At 44.9% G+C, this 16,059-nt stretch overlaps 1 protein-coding gene across 1 annotated transcript in view; it reads left to right on the forward strand.

Annotated features, from left to right (window-relative positions):
* The first annotated feature begins 2,009 nt into the window (after nt 1–2,009).
* The window catches only part of ppan (Brix domain-containing protein peter pan), a 57,439-nt gene continuing 43,389 nt past the window's right edge, over nt 2,010–16,059 (forward strand). Inside the window, exons 1-4 of the mRNA XM_084589635.1 lie at nt 2,010–2,165; nt 2,319–2,489; nt 9,664–9,987; nt 15,935–16,011. Of these exons, the coding sequence (XP_084445761.1) occupies nt 2,145–2,165; nt 2,319–2,489; nt 9,664–9,987; nt 15,935–16,011 (593 nt within the window). The 5' untranslated portion in view covers nt 2,010–2,144. The remainder of the gene's footprint in view (nt 2,166–2,318; nt 2,490–9,663; nt 9,988–15,934; nt 16,012–16,059) is intronic.

The raw sequence follows: 16,059 nt of genomic DNA on the forward strand, positions 1-16,059 counted from the left end.
TTCGGTTATCTCCTCTATCGAATGCGCAGAATTTTGATCTCCCGAAGCAGGATCGCGTATGAGGATCCTAGCTCGTACGCGATCCACGATCGATAGATCGAACGATTGACGTATGTATTTTTCTCTTATAAGCGCCAAAAAGTGATGGCATTATTGACGTATATCTGTTTCTTGAGGCCGACTTGGTTCCGCGATGGCTGCTGCGGCACCGCCAGTTACAAACAGAGGTGCGAGATACGAGCGCGCGGTACGAGATACCTAAAAGAAAATCCAACAACCATTTCATTACCGTTTCCACACAAGTTTTGCGAAAAAGCGCGCCGTCACTTTTTTTTCTTTTTTTTTTCTTTTTTTTTTTCTTTTTTTAGCGTCATGGCGGCCAGAACGCGGCTGGAGGAGGAGAGAAACAATCGAGCGCGCGCGCGCGCGCAACCACGTACTGGAAAGCAGCGCGGAGCAGACGACAGCATGCTTTTCGATGCTCGCGAGTTTTGTGGTGAGTGCAGCCCCGAAATGAAAGAACACAGAAGGTAGATGCTGCAGCGGCATGTCGTCAACGTACTACACACGTTAACGGATATCAAAAAGACTGTCTATAAGACTGGATATAAAAAAGCCCTATATAGCGACCCATATTGAGGCTCTCTTCGGGAAAGTAAGGTTAATGTGCGGAAGGGAACGACATATGCTAGATGCGAGGGCCGTAACAGCTCAAGGTGGGCGTTTCATCGAAGAGCAAAATCAAGGCACTGAAGGAAGTGGTGGCATCTCCTACCATCCCATTTCCCACTGTCACATATTCTGGTTTACCAATTACGTCGCTGGATATATCGTTTAGTTAATCAACTTCGGGTGTGACGCTTGCGCTATTCTTCTTGAAACTAGCGAAAGAAGCAGCCCCGTGTAGTACACTCTTCTACGAGGACAATATTCTAGTGGACTGCATTATCCAAAACCAGAGCTTGTTGCCCTTGAACAATCTTTTTTTTTTTTTTTTATTTTCGAAAAAGCTGCCGTGTAAATACACTCAAATGTTCTCGAAGTACTTAAGATCCTGATTCAGTCAGCAATTCAGAATTCAACTCTGAGTTGCCCGAAAGGAATTGACAACAGCTATGTTATTAGGTCTGCTTCTTTGATATTTGGAACATTACTCAGAATTCCTCTTCTCTGACAGAGAAGACCGAGAGGCCAACTCCTTATGTGCACAAGCCGTGCAGGAAGATTTTGAGACTGAATTTTCTAGACGCGGGTCACATTTTGATGAATTGATGAATATGTAGTGCAATGTGTAACTTTGAAGGACAATTTTTTTGTTGTTGGCAGCAATTTTCGATTCTGCCTAACTGTTTATGCCCGTTTCCTTGATTAAAAGTAGTCGCGAGACTGCATATATATATCTACGGTCTTTCAACCGACTGATATGTTTTGAACGAAGCTAGAACAGCCCACCCCACTAGACAAGTGAAATTTTTACTATATGAGTAAATTTTTGTTCTTTACTCTGAATCTGAGACGCGCCATGAATTTTTGCCGGTGCCTCTTCTGATCTAAACGAAAACGGTAGCGGTTGACAGAATCTCCACCCAACAGTTCACCATGCACTCGCGTCAGGTCGCGCTTTACCAGACTAGGCACATTGCATAGTCTGGTAAATTTATTTTTGTACAAAACTTAGGGGTAAAAAATGTTGAAGTGTACCCGAAGTTTCATTCGACCGTGCACGGCCGCACTGACGAAGGCGCGCGCGCGCGAGCGGATTGTTGACTGTATTTTATTAATCGAATACGATAAATGTTCGATGCTGATTACGGCCTTTGTATAAACCATAAGGGGCGAAATGTCAGGACCTGCCGGTTGCAACTGACGCAGGCGAAGCTAAAAGGCACTGTACCCTGTACTAAAAGCGAGCGCGCGTTTCCCTTGCGTACCTTGCGCGTGAACGCGATTGGTGTCGCTGGCAATGGGTTTCCTTGGTTCCAAGTAACGCGATCATCAAGCCAAGCTGATCCAGTGTGCTTGATTACACGCGCAAGACACAAGACACGCGTGCGCGTGCCAAGCAACTAGGGCTTAGGAAGGCTTCGTGCGTACTGCGCAAGTAGTGCGCGCTTTCAGCATTCGAGGGGGCTAAGTTACCGGAGATGGGAGCAAAGAAACGAAAAGTAATCTTATTTCTGGATTTTACAGCATTTTGATTACTGATGCACTGTCTCCAATGCTTCTACGTGCAGTGTGGTTCTGCTGGCTAATGAAGGATTGGTTAGCGTGATGATGTTCCACGGCTCTTTTTTCGTAATCACGTTGTTTTAATGCAGGGACGCGCCGTGAAGGCGGCTAAGAAGGGAGCTGCCTCTGTGGAACCAGAGGAGATTTCGAAGGCACCTCACACATTTGTGATATCTCGCGGAACGCTTGGCAAGAATGCATCGGAGCTCATGCTGAATTTCAGGAAGGTTATGGAGCCATACACAGCATCGAGACTGAAGGCAAGTGTTGACTTTTTCTCTTCTTTTCTTGCAGCTAGTATTTCCATTTCACCACCTTAATCGACGGCAGTTATGGTGTTAAGGACAGGCGGAATTAGCATTGCGTTAATGATGTCAGCCTAGTGATACTGCCTTTTAAAGATAAAGTAGCCGTGCTTCTGCGCGCCCCATAGTCCGCAGTTTCCCATCGTCTCTCTCCTTTAATTCAGAAACGTAACCGAGGCGTTTCATGAATGCTTTCTTCCTGCGCCCTTTGATTGCGGCATAGCACTATTTACATAGTCTTTTGTGCTGTCACCAGGGCACATGATGCATTTTTCGACGGATTGATAGTACAGAGGTCTTTCCAGTGTACTAATGGACGAATAATCTTGAGGGGTGCGAAGCCTAATTTTCATTCTTTAGGGCAACTTTACTTTCGAGTACACACTCTTCAAGTTCATAATTGTGCAAGTAGGAGGCTATTGGTTTGGGGCTAATGCAAGGATGTGCATGGGGTGGTATTGGAAGCAAGGGGATCTTGCTCCAGGACAGCAGAGAGAAAAGCCTTGCCATGGTTGCTGAGAAGATGCGAGGCTCCATCGTACAGAAGAAAGGCTACAGGGGTAAAACGGACTATTTCTGTTGTGCACGGAGGCTATTGGTTTGGGGCTAATGCAAGGATGTGCATGGGGTGGTATTGGAAGCAAGGGGATCTTGCTCCAGGACAGCAGAGAGAAAAGCCTTGCCATGGTTGCTGAGAAGATGCGAGGCTCCATCGTACAGAAGAAAGGCTACAGGGGTAAAACGGACTATTTCTGTTGTGCACCCAGAAGAGAGAGCAGCAGTTTCAGTGTATCTGGTGTGGTAGTCCATTTCGGTGATTATCCAGTGATTGCCCGCCAGTTTCAACGGCAAAGATCTGTAAGTATTCATGCCTGTGACTTCGAACAAGGTTCACCCTTTTGAAGGAAGCCCACAAGACGAGACTTAGATTGACAGGGTACACAGGAGGGGGTGCATTTTGCTACAGTAGTCAAAGAGCCCACCTAGAATATAGCAAGTCCTGCTCATAATGAAATACAGGACAAGCAAATATTTGTTGCATGTCTTGTAGTTGTATTTAGCCAAACTGCACACAGTAGTTTTGTTTCTACACAATCACATACAAGTTGGAGTTCACTGAAGAATGAGCAATAGAGAGTTCCGCGTTTCAACAAATGCCTGCTGCAACTCTGAACAGAAGCTCATTGGAGACAGTGGTCTTGAAGTTCATAATAGACAGCTGTGGTTTTGTGCTTTCCACCATCTAGAGCAGGAGTTCAAACGCACAGAATATGAAGCCTTCTCTACAAAGAAAACTCCAGTAGCAACACATTACTGAACATGCAGAAATATTGCACATTGCTTTTAATATAGCCTCGCCACTGTGGCCTATTGATTAGTCCACTTGAGTGCCGAGCTTGAGGATACAGGCTTGATACTGGCTGCTGCAGCTGCATTGAGATGGGGATGGAATGCATGATGCCTCTATACTGTGTGTTAAAGGCCGGGGTCACAGTGACGTTTGTTAGGCCGCTAATTCCAACCAACCTCTAGGTTCTTTGCACCGTGCCGACGTCAGTTCAAAAAGAATTACAAAAATCGGCGCATGGAAATGAGAGTTATTCGGTTTATAAAATACTACATACAAGAAAAAAAAACAGCGCGTCTGAGCCAGTGTGAGAGGGAGCCCCTCTTCCATTTCGTTTGCAGAGCGGTCGACTTGGGTGGAACCTATGAGAAACGCAGCTGTCCACCATGCTTACCTGCCCAACTCAACCTGTAGCCGCGCTTTTTGGCAGCATTGTTACCATGGTAACGATGCTGCGAAGCTGTGCTATGAGGACCAGCTTCTCTGTCTGCCCAAAGCTAGCCAACCCCACCAGATACCACTGCTCCACACCATCTTTGCGGGGGTGTCGACGAGGCTGACCCGGCGGTCAGCCAATCTGCATAGTCATTTTGGTGCTCTGCTGGTGTCCATCGCTGCTGCTGCGGATCACTCGAGTGCTACTTGTGCGAAAGTTCGAGAACAAGTGCAGAAGGCGGAGACGGAGGAATGGCGTACGGGAGCTAAGGCAAATCTGTACAGGGCCAGCAAGGAGGTCATCTGCCGGGAACGACTATATGACAACTCCCTGGGCAGTGGCCTGCTGGCAGAAGCCTGCTGCGGAGTGCTGCAGACTTGGATGTGGCGAGCACGCTTCACGAGTGATCTCGACACAGCTTGTGCCATCTGTGGAGCGTCGGCAGAAACGATCAACCACATGATTTTTGACTGTCCACCGATTTTGCCGACCTCCGAGATCCGAATGTTGTCAGCTGCCTTGGGATTTGAGGAGCCTGCGGGAGGGGTGACCACAAAGCGGGCATCTTGAATCCTGGTGGCAACAAAGGTCACACAGCCCTGCAGTTCACATAGCCCTGCGGCTGTGTGACCTTTGTGCTTGTAACAACTGGAACTGGCGGACGTTTTTTTCTTTGTTTTTTTTTTCTCTCTATTCTTTTTTTGTTTCTTTTTTTTTTTTTTTCTGATTTCGCTGCACCAGAAGTCAGCTGCGATTCGCTGCAAAGGGCAAAGCCATCATCACCATCGTCACAGCAAGCAGACACTCCACCGCGCCTGTTGACAACAGCGCATTTACCCGAGTTTACAGTGCCTATCTTTACAAGCACTTCAATGAACAGACATGGAACTAAAACACCTTTTTGTTTTCTGCGTAGTAACTTGAAGAACATTCGATTGTATAATCTTAAGTGCGTGCTCAACCAATCAGCGAAGCAGCACCCAAGCGATAAGGAAATGTCATATCCGTTAACAAACTTCGCCGTCATTTGTTGCTCACATCGGTATCAAAACACTGATTATTGAAGCGGATTAAAATATTAGGTGCTACGATTTTGCCGTTATGATTGGGCTTTGAGGCATCGGGAAGGCATAAAGAACCTAGAGGCCTGCTAGAATTAGTGGTCTGGCGAACGTCATGGCACCCCTTTAAAAGGGTTAAATGTTAGGCTAGTTGGTGTTCGGACTTCATGAGCATATTTCTTAGTGCAAAAATACAGGACGACAGAGAGACAAGATGAACACAGCGCCCATATTTGTCTAATATTTCTGTCATTCTGTTTTTTTTTTGCGGTAAAAAATATGCTTGTAAAGTACTGTGCGATGTTAGTGTATATTAAGGGACCTTAGATGGTCAAAATTACTGGAGCCTTCCGCTATGGCATCCCTTGTAGCTGATGCCACTTTGGGACATTGAACCCCACATACTGTGTCGTGCCATACCGTACCACTATAGACCATAGTCTTTTATCCTCGCATGCAGGCTGTTTGCATACTCTTGACTCCTACACCAGGCACCATCGTTAGCACGCATAGCCCTGTGGGCTACGGATAGTGTGGCCATTGTGCATAAAATGCTTGTGTGTGTGGAAGTGTCCTTCAACTCTATCTTTAATGTGCTCTAATCCAAAATTTATGTATTTAGGTGTTTGCTCTACATCACTACTGGTATTTTTCCTGTACCAGGTAGTGCTATAGTTATTTTACATGCATTCATTTTTCGACACGATACTTGATGTTATGGCCTAGCAGACATGTTAAGAACTGGATGTCAGCATATATAAGTAGGGGGATGCGCTACCTTTTCCTTGTGACAAATGCTTGCCTGGTTTTTTCAAGTGTTGATGGCTTTGGACATGAGAATGTTTGTGTTTATTGGTTTAACCCAACAGTGTAATTATGTGCAAGATGGAGCCAGATCAGTGAACTGCAAAATGAAAGCTTTTAAGGCGAAATGTGCGTTTTTAATTACCAGTGGCTTGTCTTCTGCACCTATGTGCTGAGCTTTTTATAGCTTGCATAAACAAACTTCGCTTATGGGTATGTAAGTACGACCACTAGCAATTCAAATTATTTTCCTATAGGAAAGGGAAGCAGGCGTGCCAAACGGCTGACCGTAGTACCTTCCTGCTGTTGGTGTCTGTCTGAATAGCTGGAAAATAAACACTATTTTATTAGATTCTATTACACTAGCCCAAACGGCTGGGAATGCTCTCACACATGCAGGTTTCTTCTAAATAAAGCATACTCGTCTTCTAACTGCAGACATTATGAAAGCTGCCTTAATTGGTACTTATTCAGAATTTAATAGTGTGAGGGAAAACAGCGTTGCCGCAGCGTCTCAGTGGTTAGGCTGCTCAATTGCTGAGCATGAAGTTGTGTTAAAATCCAAAACTTCCTTTCACCTTGTAGCTCAGATCACAATGACAATTTGTTGATGTGACTGGCACTCCACCACACAGGCAACAACACAGTTGATGAGTGGCGTTTGTTATGGCTGGCAGGAAGGAGAGGCGACTGCACTGGAATTGGGATTGCATGCGAGTGCAATTGTCCAAAAAGAGCTTCGCTCGTCCTGTCTTCTCCTATGTCTGTGTCTGTGTTATTTGCGCTAGTCTTTTATTTATCATGACACACCAACTAGCCCAGCTTTCTGCATTGACAGCTTTCCCACCAGCAGTGTGCCAAGACGGCATCATCAGCATGAACGTGTGCTGAACACCAACACAAATAGCAGAAATGTGAAACTTATTCTGATGTCTAACGCATCGATTTTATCCCTAAGGTACCATGGAAAACTTACTGAAATGCAACATGCTGTCGAAATATTTTAAGCAGTCTATCACAGTGCTGGTAGAGCAACAAATTGTGGCTATCATACAAGCATGGCTGCAGAGAAAGCAGTGCCTGGCAGGCACCAAAACAACACCTGCGCGGCAGCGTGCTAGTCTGCAGAAAATGACCGCGTGCAAGAACGGCTCTGGATTCTGGTTTATAGGGTGGGTGCCTCAAGGCAAACATGGCAATATGCAAGTCTGTGTAAAGGAATGACGACGAATATGGTACGTTACACGCTGTCTTAGGGGATGACCCCATGGAAACCTTGCTATTGGAGGTGAAATTTTCAGGGCAGAGGTAGTGTGTACCTTGCTCAAGCAGTTGTGGATGTTGTTATCACTGCATGCTGTTGCTCACTATAGATTGCAAAGAAGTCACATGTTGGGAGGTACTAAAGTAGCTGCTTTTTTAAAGTAAAGTGTACATTTCAACCTGAGTATTAATTCTGGTTTGAGTAAACAGGACTGTAGGGCCGCGCCCGAGGATAATCACTTGCAGGTGCGCGTCTCTGCATGGTGCCGCCACCCGCCTGTTTGCTTCTGGTATTGTGGACGCGGTCCCCCTTCTACAAGTGTGGCGCGTGTGAGGAAAGCCGACCGGACTGTCGGCGCCGGATTTGCGGGACCGTTTTAGCCCAAAGGTCATTCATGGGGACAGGCGCAGCGGAACATGCTGCCGGGTGCTCACATGTATGGTACCCTTCGTACTGGCCAGTGGCGGGCACCCAAATGACCTTTAAGCCTTTTTTTTTTTTACACTGCGACTGAGCAGTGCGAAAGGCAGTCTCGTTTATCCTGTCTGCAGATGCGACAGAGCGCCCGAAGAGGCACTCAGGATTCGTCTCGGGCATTGTTCTCAGAGCGGGCACGCCAGAAGCTCTCCTTTAATCTGGCGCCAGGCCTTCAGCATTGTGGCTGGTTGATCTTTCCCTTTCCATGTCGTTGCTCGTAGTGGTAAACACGGTTGGCGCAGGGCAATGCACTGTGGAAAGGATTTAGCCAGCAGCAGCAGTGTGGATGGGGCAGCGGTGTGCGGGAGACAAGTGGGAAGAAAGTCTCCCCAGAGGAGAGGGTTCGACACCCTCACCGGGGAGAGCTTCACCGTGCCTTGTTTGTTGTAATTTGTATTGCTAGTGGGGCCCTGGGTTAGAGGCTAAGGCCAACCCACGGGGCTGTGTCCATCTAGCATATTTCCTTATTGGACAGTTGATGTATGGGGCTTGCCTCTGAAAATGACCGCCCCTATTTCTTTGTTTTGTGAAGGTGTAAAACGGGACGTGATCCAAGAGAGTTCAGTCCAGTCTGAGCTGGGGCTCCATGCGTAGGCATGTAACACGGCTGTTCTGCTTAGGCTCTAACCAGTTAGGTTGAAGAGTAAAGTAGCGCAGAGTGTTCTATTTGTAAATTCATTTCAACTTCCAGTTTTACTCTCTGTATATATATGTCATGCTGTAAATATATGCTCTACCATAATCACCTTCAAGTACGCCTCCTAGTCTTCCCTACGCCGAACTACATAACAGGAAGGGTTTAAAGAACCTTCCGAAGAGGAACGAACGACATAAATTCTACTAGGACCATTTGTTTTTTGGGTGCAATTAAAAATAGTTTTTCATGTAGCACCTAATTATTTATTTTTTTTATTTTTTTTTTTTGATGGTCACATTCTGAGAGATGTACAGAAATTGCATGTCGTTATTAATTTATTGTGCCTCTGTAGCATGAGCATTTGTTATTTTCTATCATATGCCTCTGAAAAGGGGCCCTTGTAACAAAGTGTGCGCGTATATGCAACCAAGGCATCTCTCAATGTGCAGCAGCTGGGCTGATTCTTTTCCCTTCCCAGTGATTGGGCCACCTGTTGTGGGATGGCAGTTGTGAAGATGCTGCTGAAAAGGGCCCCTTGTAACAAAGTGTGCACGTATATGCAACCAAGGCAACTCTCGATGTGCAGCAGCTGGGCTGATTCTTTTCCCTTCCCAGTGATTGGGCCACCTGTTGTGGGATGGCAGTTGTGGCGGAACACATCTGTAGATTTTACACTGCTGAAAACTGCTTGAGGCGAACTATGAATTAAATTTTTTGGGTTTGTAAGTGGGCTGGGGTAGTGTTTTGCTTCTAATGCAAAGGTGCTCATTGTTTCAATTAGCTGGGTGACCAAAAGCCCAGCACTGGAGGCGTCTTCAAACATTTTGCCATGCTTATTTGTACATGCAGTAGTGATCGAAAATATGTATTTCTGAATTCGTTCTTTTTTCATAAATTCAAGATGTTCTGAAAATAAACTACCTATTTGTTGTTTCTGAACTGGCCCTAATGCTTTGCACGTGTATTATTGTTTATTATTGGTGTCCCTTTTGGTTGGAGTAAAAAAATGCTTCCATGGTAGTAACCTAGCTTGGCAGGATTATCGGGGAGTGGGTGATGTGTGTATATGTGACAGTATCAATTCTCTACTGCCTTATTTTAGGTGCGCCGCAAGAATGTGGTAAAGGACTTTGTCTCGGTGGCGGGACTGCTGCATGTGACGCACCTGGTGGTGTTCACCAAGACACAAAAAGCCATCTACATGCGGTTGGCAAGGCTACCTCGAGGCCCCACGCTCACCTTTAGAGTGGAGAACTATGCTCTGGCACGAGATATTATCTCAAGCCTCAAGAAGCCCGTTACATACACGCATCAGTTCAGCTCGCACCCACTGCTTGTGCTAAATAACTTCAGTGGTGAAGGCATGCACTTCAAGTTGATGGCTTCCATGTTCCAGAACATGTTCCCCTCCATCAACATACACAAGGTAAGTAAAAATTACTTTCATTGCTGCCAGTGCTCCATTTACCTATGCAAACATTGTGGCTGTGTCAAAACTTTACTTACTTTGTCTACAGCTTGAGTAATGAATTAAGAAAGGCCATTATAGTCGAAGCTTGCTCTCTTACTTCCATGAATGGTAGGCATGAAAGTTATTGTGTGCTTGAGACACTTCCACTGCTATGTATTGTGTATTAATTCCTTGATGAGGGAGACCTGTGTTTATAGGTTGAGGAGAAGTTTGTAATTGAAAGAGTGGGAAATTGAATTTTGAATTAAGTAAACAACTTTAACAGAAAGTTGTCTAGCTAGCAAAACTGAAAGGGGCAAGAAAAGAACTCGAGTGATTGGGGAAAGCACTTAATATTTGGTCCTAAAACCTGGGGCTTCATTCAAGAACTTGACTGGAGTCCCTTTCAACTATCTGAAAATGGAAAGTACTGGACTGACATAATGAGGCCAACATTTGTAGAATTTGCATTTGTTGTACACAGCAGTGCACTTGGAGGAGGAGGAGGAAGAAACAACTTTATTTAACGCACTATTAAGCGTCAAGAATGTCCTGGGTCAGGGTCACTAAGGCCAACTGGTCTTTCAGCTAGTCAGAGGCTAACCAAGCCCGCCGCGTTGAGGGAGGAGGGTGTGAAAAGCGAGGTGACTGAATTGGAACAGGGCAGGAAAGCATGCAGCGTTCTAAGTTTTCATAGTGCTCAGAATAATTCTGGCATGCAGGGGAATGTCTGATTCGGCATAGAAAAGATACCCGTGCACTTAGTTGTTTGTGCTGCAGACTTCCTTTTATTGCACTCAGGATGTACCAGCTTGGTGCAAAGTATATTTTTGTTCACAGATAAAGATGCATTTAGAACATTCACCAAATCAAACCTTCATTTTTAAATGCAGTAGAATCTCATTAGTTTGATGTCTGTCAGGCTGTGAGAATTGTTTGATTTTCTGAAAGTGAATAAAAACAGAAGCAGCCAGTGAAAAACATTGTTGAATATGTACATCACCTTTATTGTTTATGTGCATATTTTAAACAGTGTGGGGTTGTAATAGGGGGATAAATGCGTTTTCCCCGCTTAATCGCGACTGAGAGTCCAAACCGCCGACCCCACCCAGTGATCGCGTGTGCTGCCGAGCGCACGCCGACCACTGCGGGCTGTGCTCTTGGAAACAAAGGAACAACACATGCTGACAACAAACGGGCATTTATTGCTGCAGTAACAACGCCAACTAGCAATAAAACACACTAATGAAGCCAGTTCCCCTACCGAAGAGAACTGGCTTTCTGGCGTGCGCAGGGGGGAAGGCTCCCGGGACTCCCCAGCTACCGGCACGCTGCCGTCATCTCTCGATAAGTTACTGGTAACCGCCAATGCTGACGCTATTTCGCGATAGCTAGAGTAACTACCGCGGGGGGAGAGCCGACTTTATAGAGGAACGAGGGGAAATCGTTCCCCACAACAGTCAGCGGTGACAGTGCCAATTCTCATTTCATAGTTACTGGCATTTGGGTTGTGTTTTGTGGTTGGCGAACCGCTTGCGGAATTTCATAACTGCCACCTTTGTACTCGGTAACACTGTGGAAGGTGTTCAGCAATGATACTGCTTGACTCCTGGCAAGCTTATTATGATTGATGTCTTAGCCTGTCCACTAAAACCGTCTGACGTTGAGGGAGTTGGCGCATGTATTAGTTTATCAGGGGCTGAGTTCAGTGTTGTGTGCACAGGGCTGTCACATGGAAATCTTGCATGGTTATCCGGAGCCTGCTCAGAGACCTGTGACAGTAGTCAACAGTGTAGCAGGCAAAGTGTTGAGTTGCTTATCAATTGATACAGGCTAGTCTCAGAAGTGCTGCAGGGTTTTAGTCAGGCAAAGTTATGTTTTGCTTGCTGTTTTTCCTCTTCCAGCTTTGCCACTTAGCTCTTCTTGCTTTTCTTGCCTTTATCTTCTGCAGTGCAAGTACACTTATGTGCATGCATGCATTGCTTCTTCCTCTTTCTAATTGTCTATCATGTGCAGTGTTTTAGAGATATGCACAGTTCCACCACAGAAGGTGCTGCAGCGTAGAACTTCTCACCCGTTGTGGTGGTGCAGTTGTTAGGGCGCTTGACTTGTGCTCACGGATGCGGCATCATATCCTGGCCACGGCTGCCGCTTTTCGACGGAGCCGAAAAGCAAGGCACCCATGTGTTGTGCGATGTCAGTGCATGTTAAAGAAATGGGCCGAAAAAAAATGGATTTCAGTTTTCCCCACAGAAGACGGTGGCAGTTATGTTTTCGCTCAAGCGAGGTATTCAGAACAGCCCTGTCCTCCACTTAAATAAAAAAGAATTACCGGTGAAAACTGAACACAAATTTCTAGGCATTACGTTCGACAAAAAACTTACATTTCTACCACACATAAATATACTGAAAAAGAAAGCTTCCAAATCTCTTAACATACTGAAAGTTCTTTCGCGGAAACGTTGGGGATCCGACAGGGCATGTATCTACATATATACCGCTCTGTTATACGCTCACGCTTAGACTGGGAGCATAGTATATGGTTCGGCTAGACCTTCATACCTTAAAATATTAGACCCGGTACATAACTTAGGCCTTCGCCTTGCGTGCGGAGCGTACAGAACGTCCCCAATAAATAGCCTTTATGTGGAAACGAACGAGCCTTCACTGAAAGACAGACGAAATGCACTCACATGCGCTTATGTTCTCAGAATAAGGACACGGAAAAAACACATCTGTTACCCGATTGTCACAACTTGCCCCTCCCGAACAAGATTCACAAATAAGCCTCAGGCAACAACACCATTGAAAATGCGATTTGAAGACATTTGCCGTGAGCTCCATATTCTGGACACCTTGCCTGATGTCGCTCAAGAAAATAGGCCCCTGGCCCCATGGTACAACTTTCCAACAGTCTGTGACCTCACTCTTACACAGTTCAAAAAGAGCGAAACTCCTACAGAACATATATTACAAGAATATCGCGCACTAAAAGAGAAATACAGCAAATGCACAGAGTTTTACACGGACGGATCAAAAACTGCCTCCTATGTTGGCTGCGCTGTAGTGGATCGGAACTCTGAAAAAATTATTCGACTTCCTCAATGTGCATCAGTATTTGCAGCCGAGTGTTATGCTGTCCTGGTAGCTGTAGCAAAAATTGTGTACGAGGGCACTGAGAACAGTGTTATCTATACAGATTCACTGAGTGTACTCACAGCTCTAAACTCCAGAAATGCAGTCATGCCATTACTCGGTAGCATAATACACAATGTAATAAAGATTCTCAACCCAAGGACATAACATAATATTCTGTTGGGTTCCAAGCCACATGGGCATTGAAGAAAACGAGAGAGCGGACGTGTGTGCTGCTCAAGCAGGCAGGAAAGAAATAAAGTAAACATACCTTATAAGAATTGCATAAAGTTAATTAAATGAAAACAAAAGAATATATGGCAGTCTATATGAAATAACCAAGAAAGTAATAAATTGCACCTCGTAAAGCCCATAATCGAAGAATGGGAAACAAGCACTCATCAGGAACGCTTCATGGAGGTTACAGTATGCCGTCTGCGTATCGGGCACACACATCTCACACATAACTTTTTACTAATGAAACAAGATAAGCCTATGTGTGGAGAATGCGGAGAAGTGCTCACAGTCAACCACATCCTGATTACATGCCCAAAACTAGAGACACTACAGAGAAAGCATTTCACTATTTTTTATGATCATGCCATCCCTTTCCATCCCAAATTACTTTTATGAGAAAGAGCAATAATAAACTTAACATGTGTTCTTAGTTTTTTAAAAGAAGTAGACGTTCTGAATAAACTGTAAACTTTAAGAACCTTTTTCCCCTTTTCAAATAAGAACAGATTTTAACCTTGCTCTTGGCACATGATAGCCTCAGTTGCTTATGCGCCAAAAAACCCCAATACAATACAATTCTCATAGCCTGAGTCGCTTTGTGATGCTGAACCCCATAAGCCAAACCTTAACTTCTAAAGACTTGAGACTTGAAGACTAGCCTAACCAAGTGGCTAAGCAGTTATGTTCTAAGGTCCAGCACTGCAGCCTGCATTCATTTTATTTGCATTCTTTTCATCAAGATGAATAGCATGCTGATATGCAAATGGCAGCAAGTCTGAGCACAAACCTTGGTAACAATTCATCATTGAAGTAGTTGTGCGAGCATAGGCACTGAGTGAATATAACTCCTTTGCCGACAGGGGCGCTGCTTGCGGTGAGGAGTGCACCTCTTGCAGGATAATCTTGCCGTCGCCTCAGCTACAGCGGCAGCATTCTGATTTCGGCATGAATGCTGTTGCTTTCTTTGTTTATGTTCAACATACACTGTTGCGTTAACTGCGCAGTCATGCACATAGTATTTTTAACCAGGAAATTTATTTATTTACCAGGAAGTTTTACAGTGTCATGCAGTCACTTGGTCATACTTTTCTCGCCTAGCTTTCTTCATGAAGGCTGGCATTTGTGGCTTACTGGGGGACGAATGCAGTTGGTATGAAGGCCAATGTAAATTTGTTCTTCAGGCGTCACTGAACAACATTGAGCAAGCATTTTGTTGGTGTTGTTAAAACATATGAAGAGATTACTGCTCGGCTGTGTTTATAAAAACGGTACTCTGACCATTGCTAGAGGATTGCTGTATTAGTACAATTTTTTCTGAAAGAACAAATCCTTCAGAAGTTCAATTTGGTGCGCCTACATTCGCAAAGCCAATATGACACCATCAAACACGAAATCGAGGCCGTCGAAGCTGTTTATTTGCGACGCACTAGTTGAATTTTCTAGTACACATGCGTTCGTTAAACAGTTGGTTGGTGCAAAGAAATACCTTGCTGACGCGATGGCTTTCCCAGGCTTCACACAGCACAGACTTCCACATCCCTGTTGAACCTGCCGCAGTTTCCCTCAATTTGATAGCCAACATATGCATATTTCAGGAAACAATAGCACATGGGGAAGGCACTCTTCTGCAGAACCTGTTTGTACATAAATCATGTTATTCAGTCCGTACTTTCCTAACAAAACATCAGTACATGGATCTCAGGGAAACTTTGGGTGCATTCTGTAAAATTAAGAAAATAAAAGTAGTTTTGAGGGACTATCCAGGAATGCTGTACTTCGTCTTGCTTGAAAGAGTGTGGTTATTTTGCTACTTGATTAGTATAGTGCTTTGTAAAGACACATCACCCATCTGCTCTCAGTATCTTCAAAGGCCAAAGTGCTTTAAGAAAGCTTATTTTAGCTAGTATCTACTGATTTATTTTGGCTGGAATCAACTGTCTCCCCACTTAATGTATTTTATCTTACCTGAACCGAATGCTGATAGTAATTACTGCCTTCATGCACTGCTGCGCTCCTTATGTTGGCCAGTTTCTCTAAGTCACCAAAACCTTACTCCTTGAATGAACAGTGCAGCAGTTGCACCATGCATATGTTTTTAAAGTGATAGCATTATAGGGCACATTACGCAAAACATCCGTCATCAGTATCAGTGTCGATGTCAGCATTGTGAGCGAAAAATCACTGGCATGGCGCCTGCAAGTGGTAGCTGGCAGCTGATATGGCAGAACACCGTGTTCTTCAATAGTTTCTGTGACTTGACTAGATCACACGATGTCAAAGTTTGTCGGAGCTGCCAACTCAAGTTGCCCATTTGAGGTGGGAAGGTGGAATAAGAATCAACCTTGCAGTGTTCTTGGATGCTGAATCAGGCACGCTACTCCTGGACCACGCAGACATGTTCACATAGCTTGGTTAAAGCAGGGTTTTATAGTATTTCGAGTGGCAGCCTACGCTGTCCTAAAGGCGGAATTTTAGTAGCACATTTGTGCTGTGTGGCTATAAAGATGTGACCTGACAGCAACACTTTAAAATCTGTTTTTTTTTCTCCCAGGTCAAACTGAACACAGTTCGGAGATGCCTTCTGTTGAACTACAATTCATCTGACCAGAGTATTGACTTTCGTCATTAGTAAGTTTGCCCCTGTGTCTTATATAGAACTAGCCACTATTTTTCATT

The sequence above is a fragment of the Amblyomma maculatum genome, chromosome 1, assembly GCF_055883805.1.
Source record: "Amblyomma maculatum isolate TAMU_Amacu chromosome 1, ASM5588380v1, whole genome shotgun sequence".
Lineage (NCBI taxonomy): Eukaryota > Metazoa > Arthropoda > Arachnida > Ixodida > Ixodidae > Amblyomma > Amblyomma maculatum.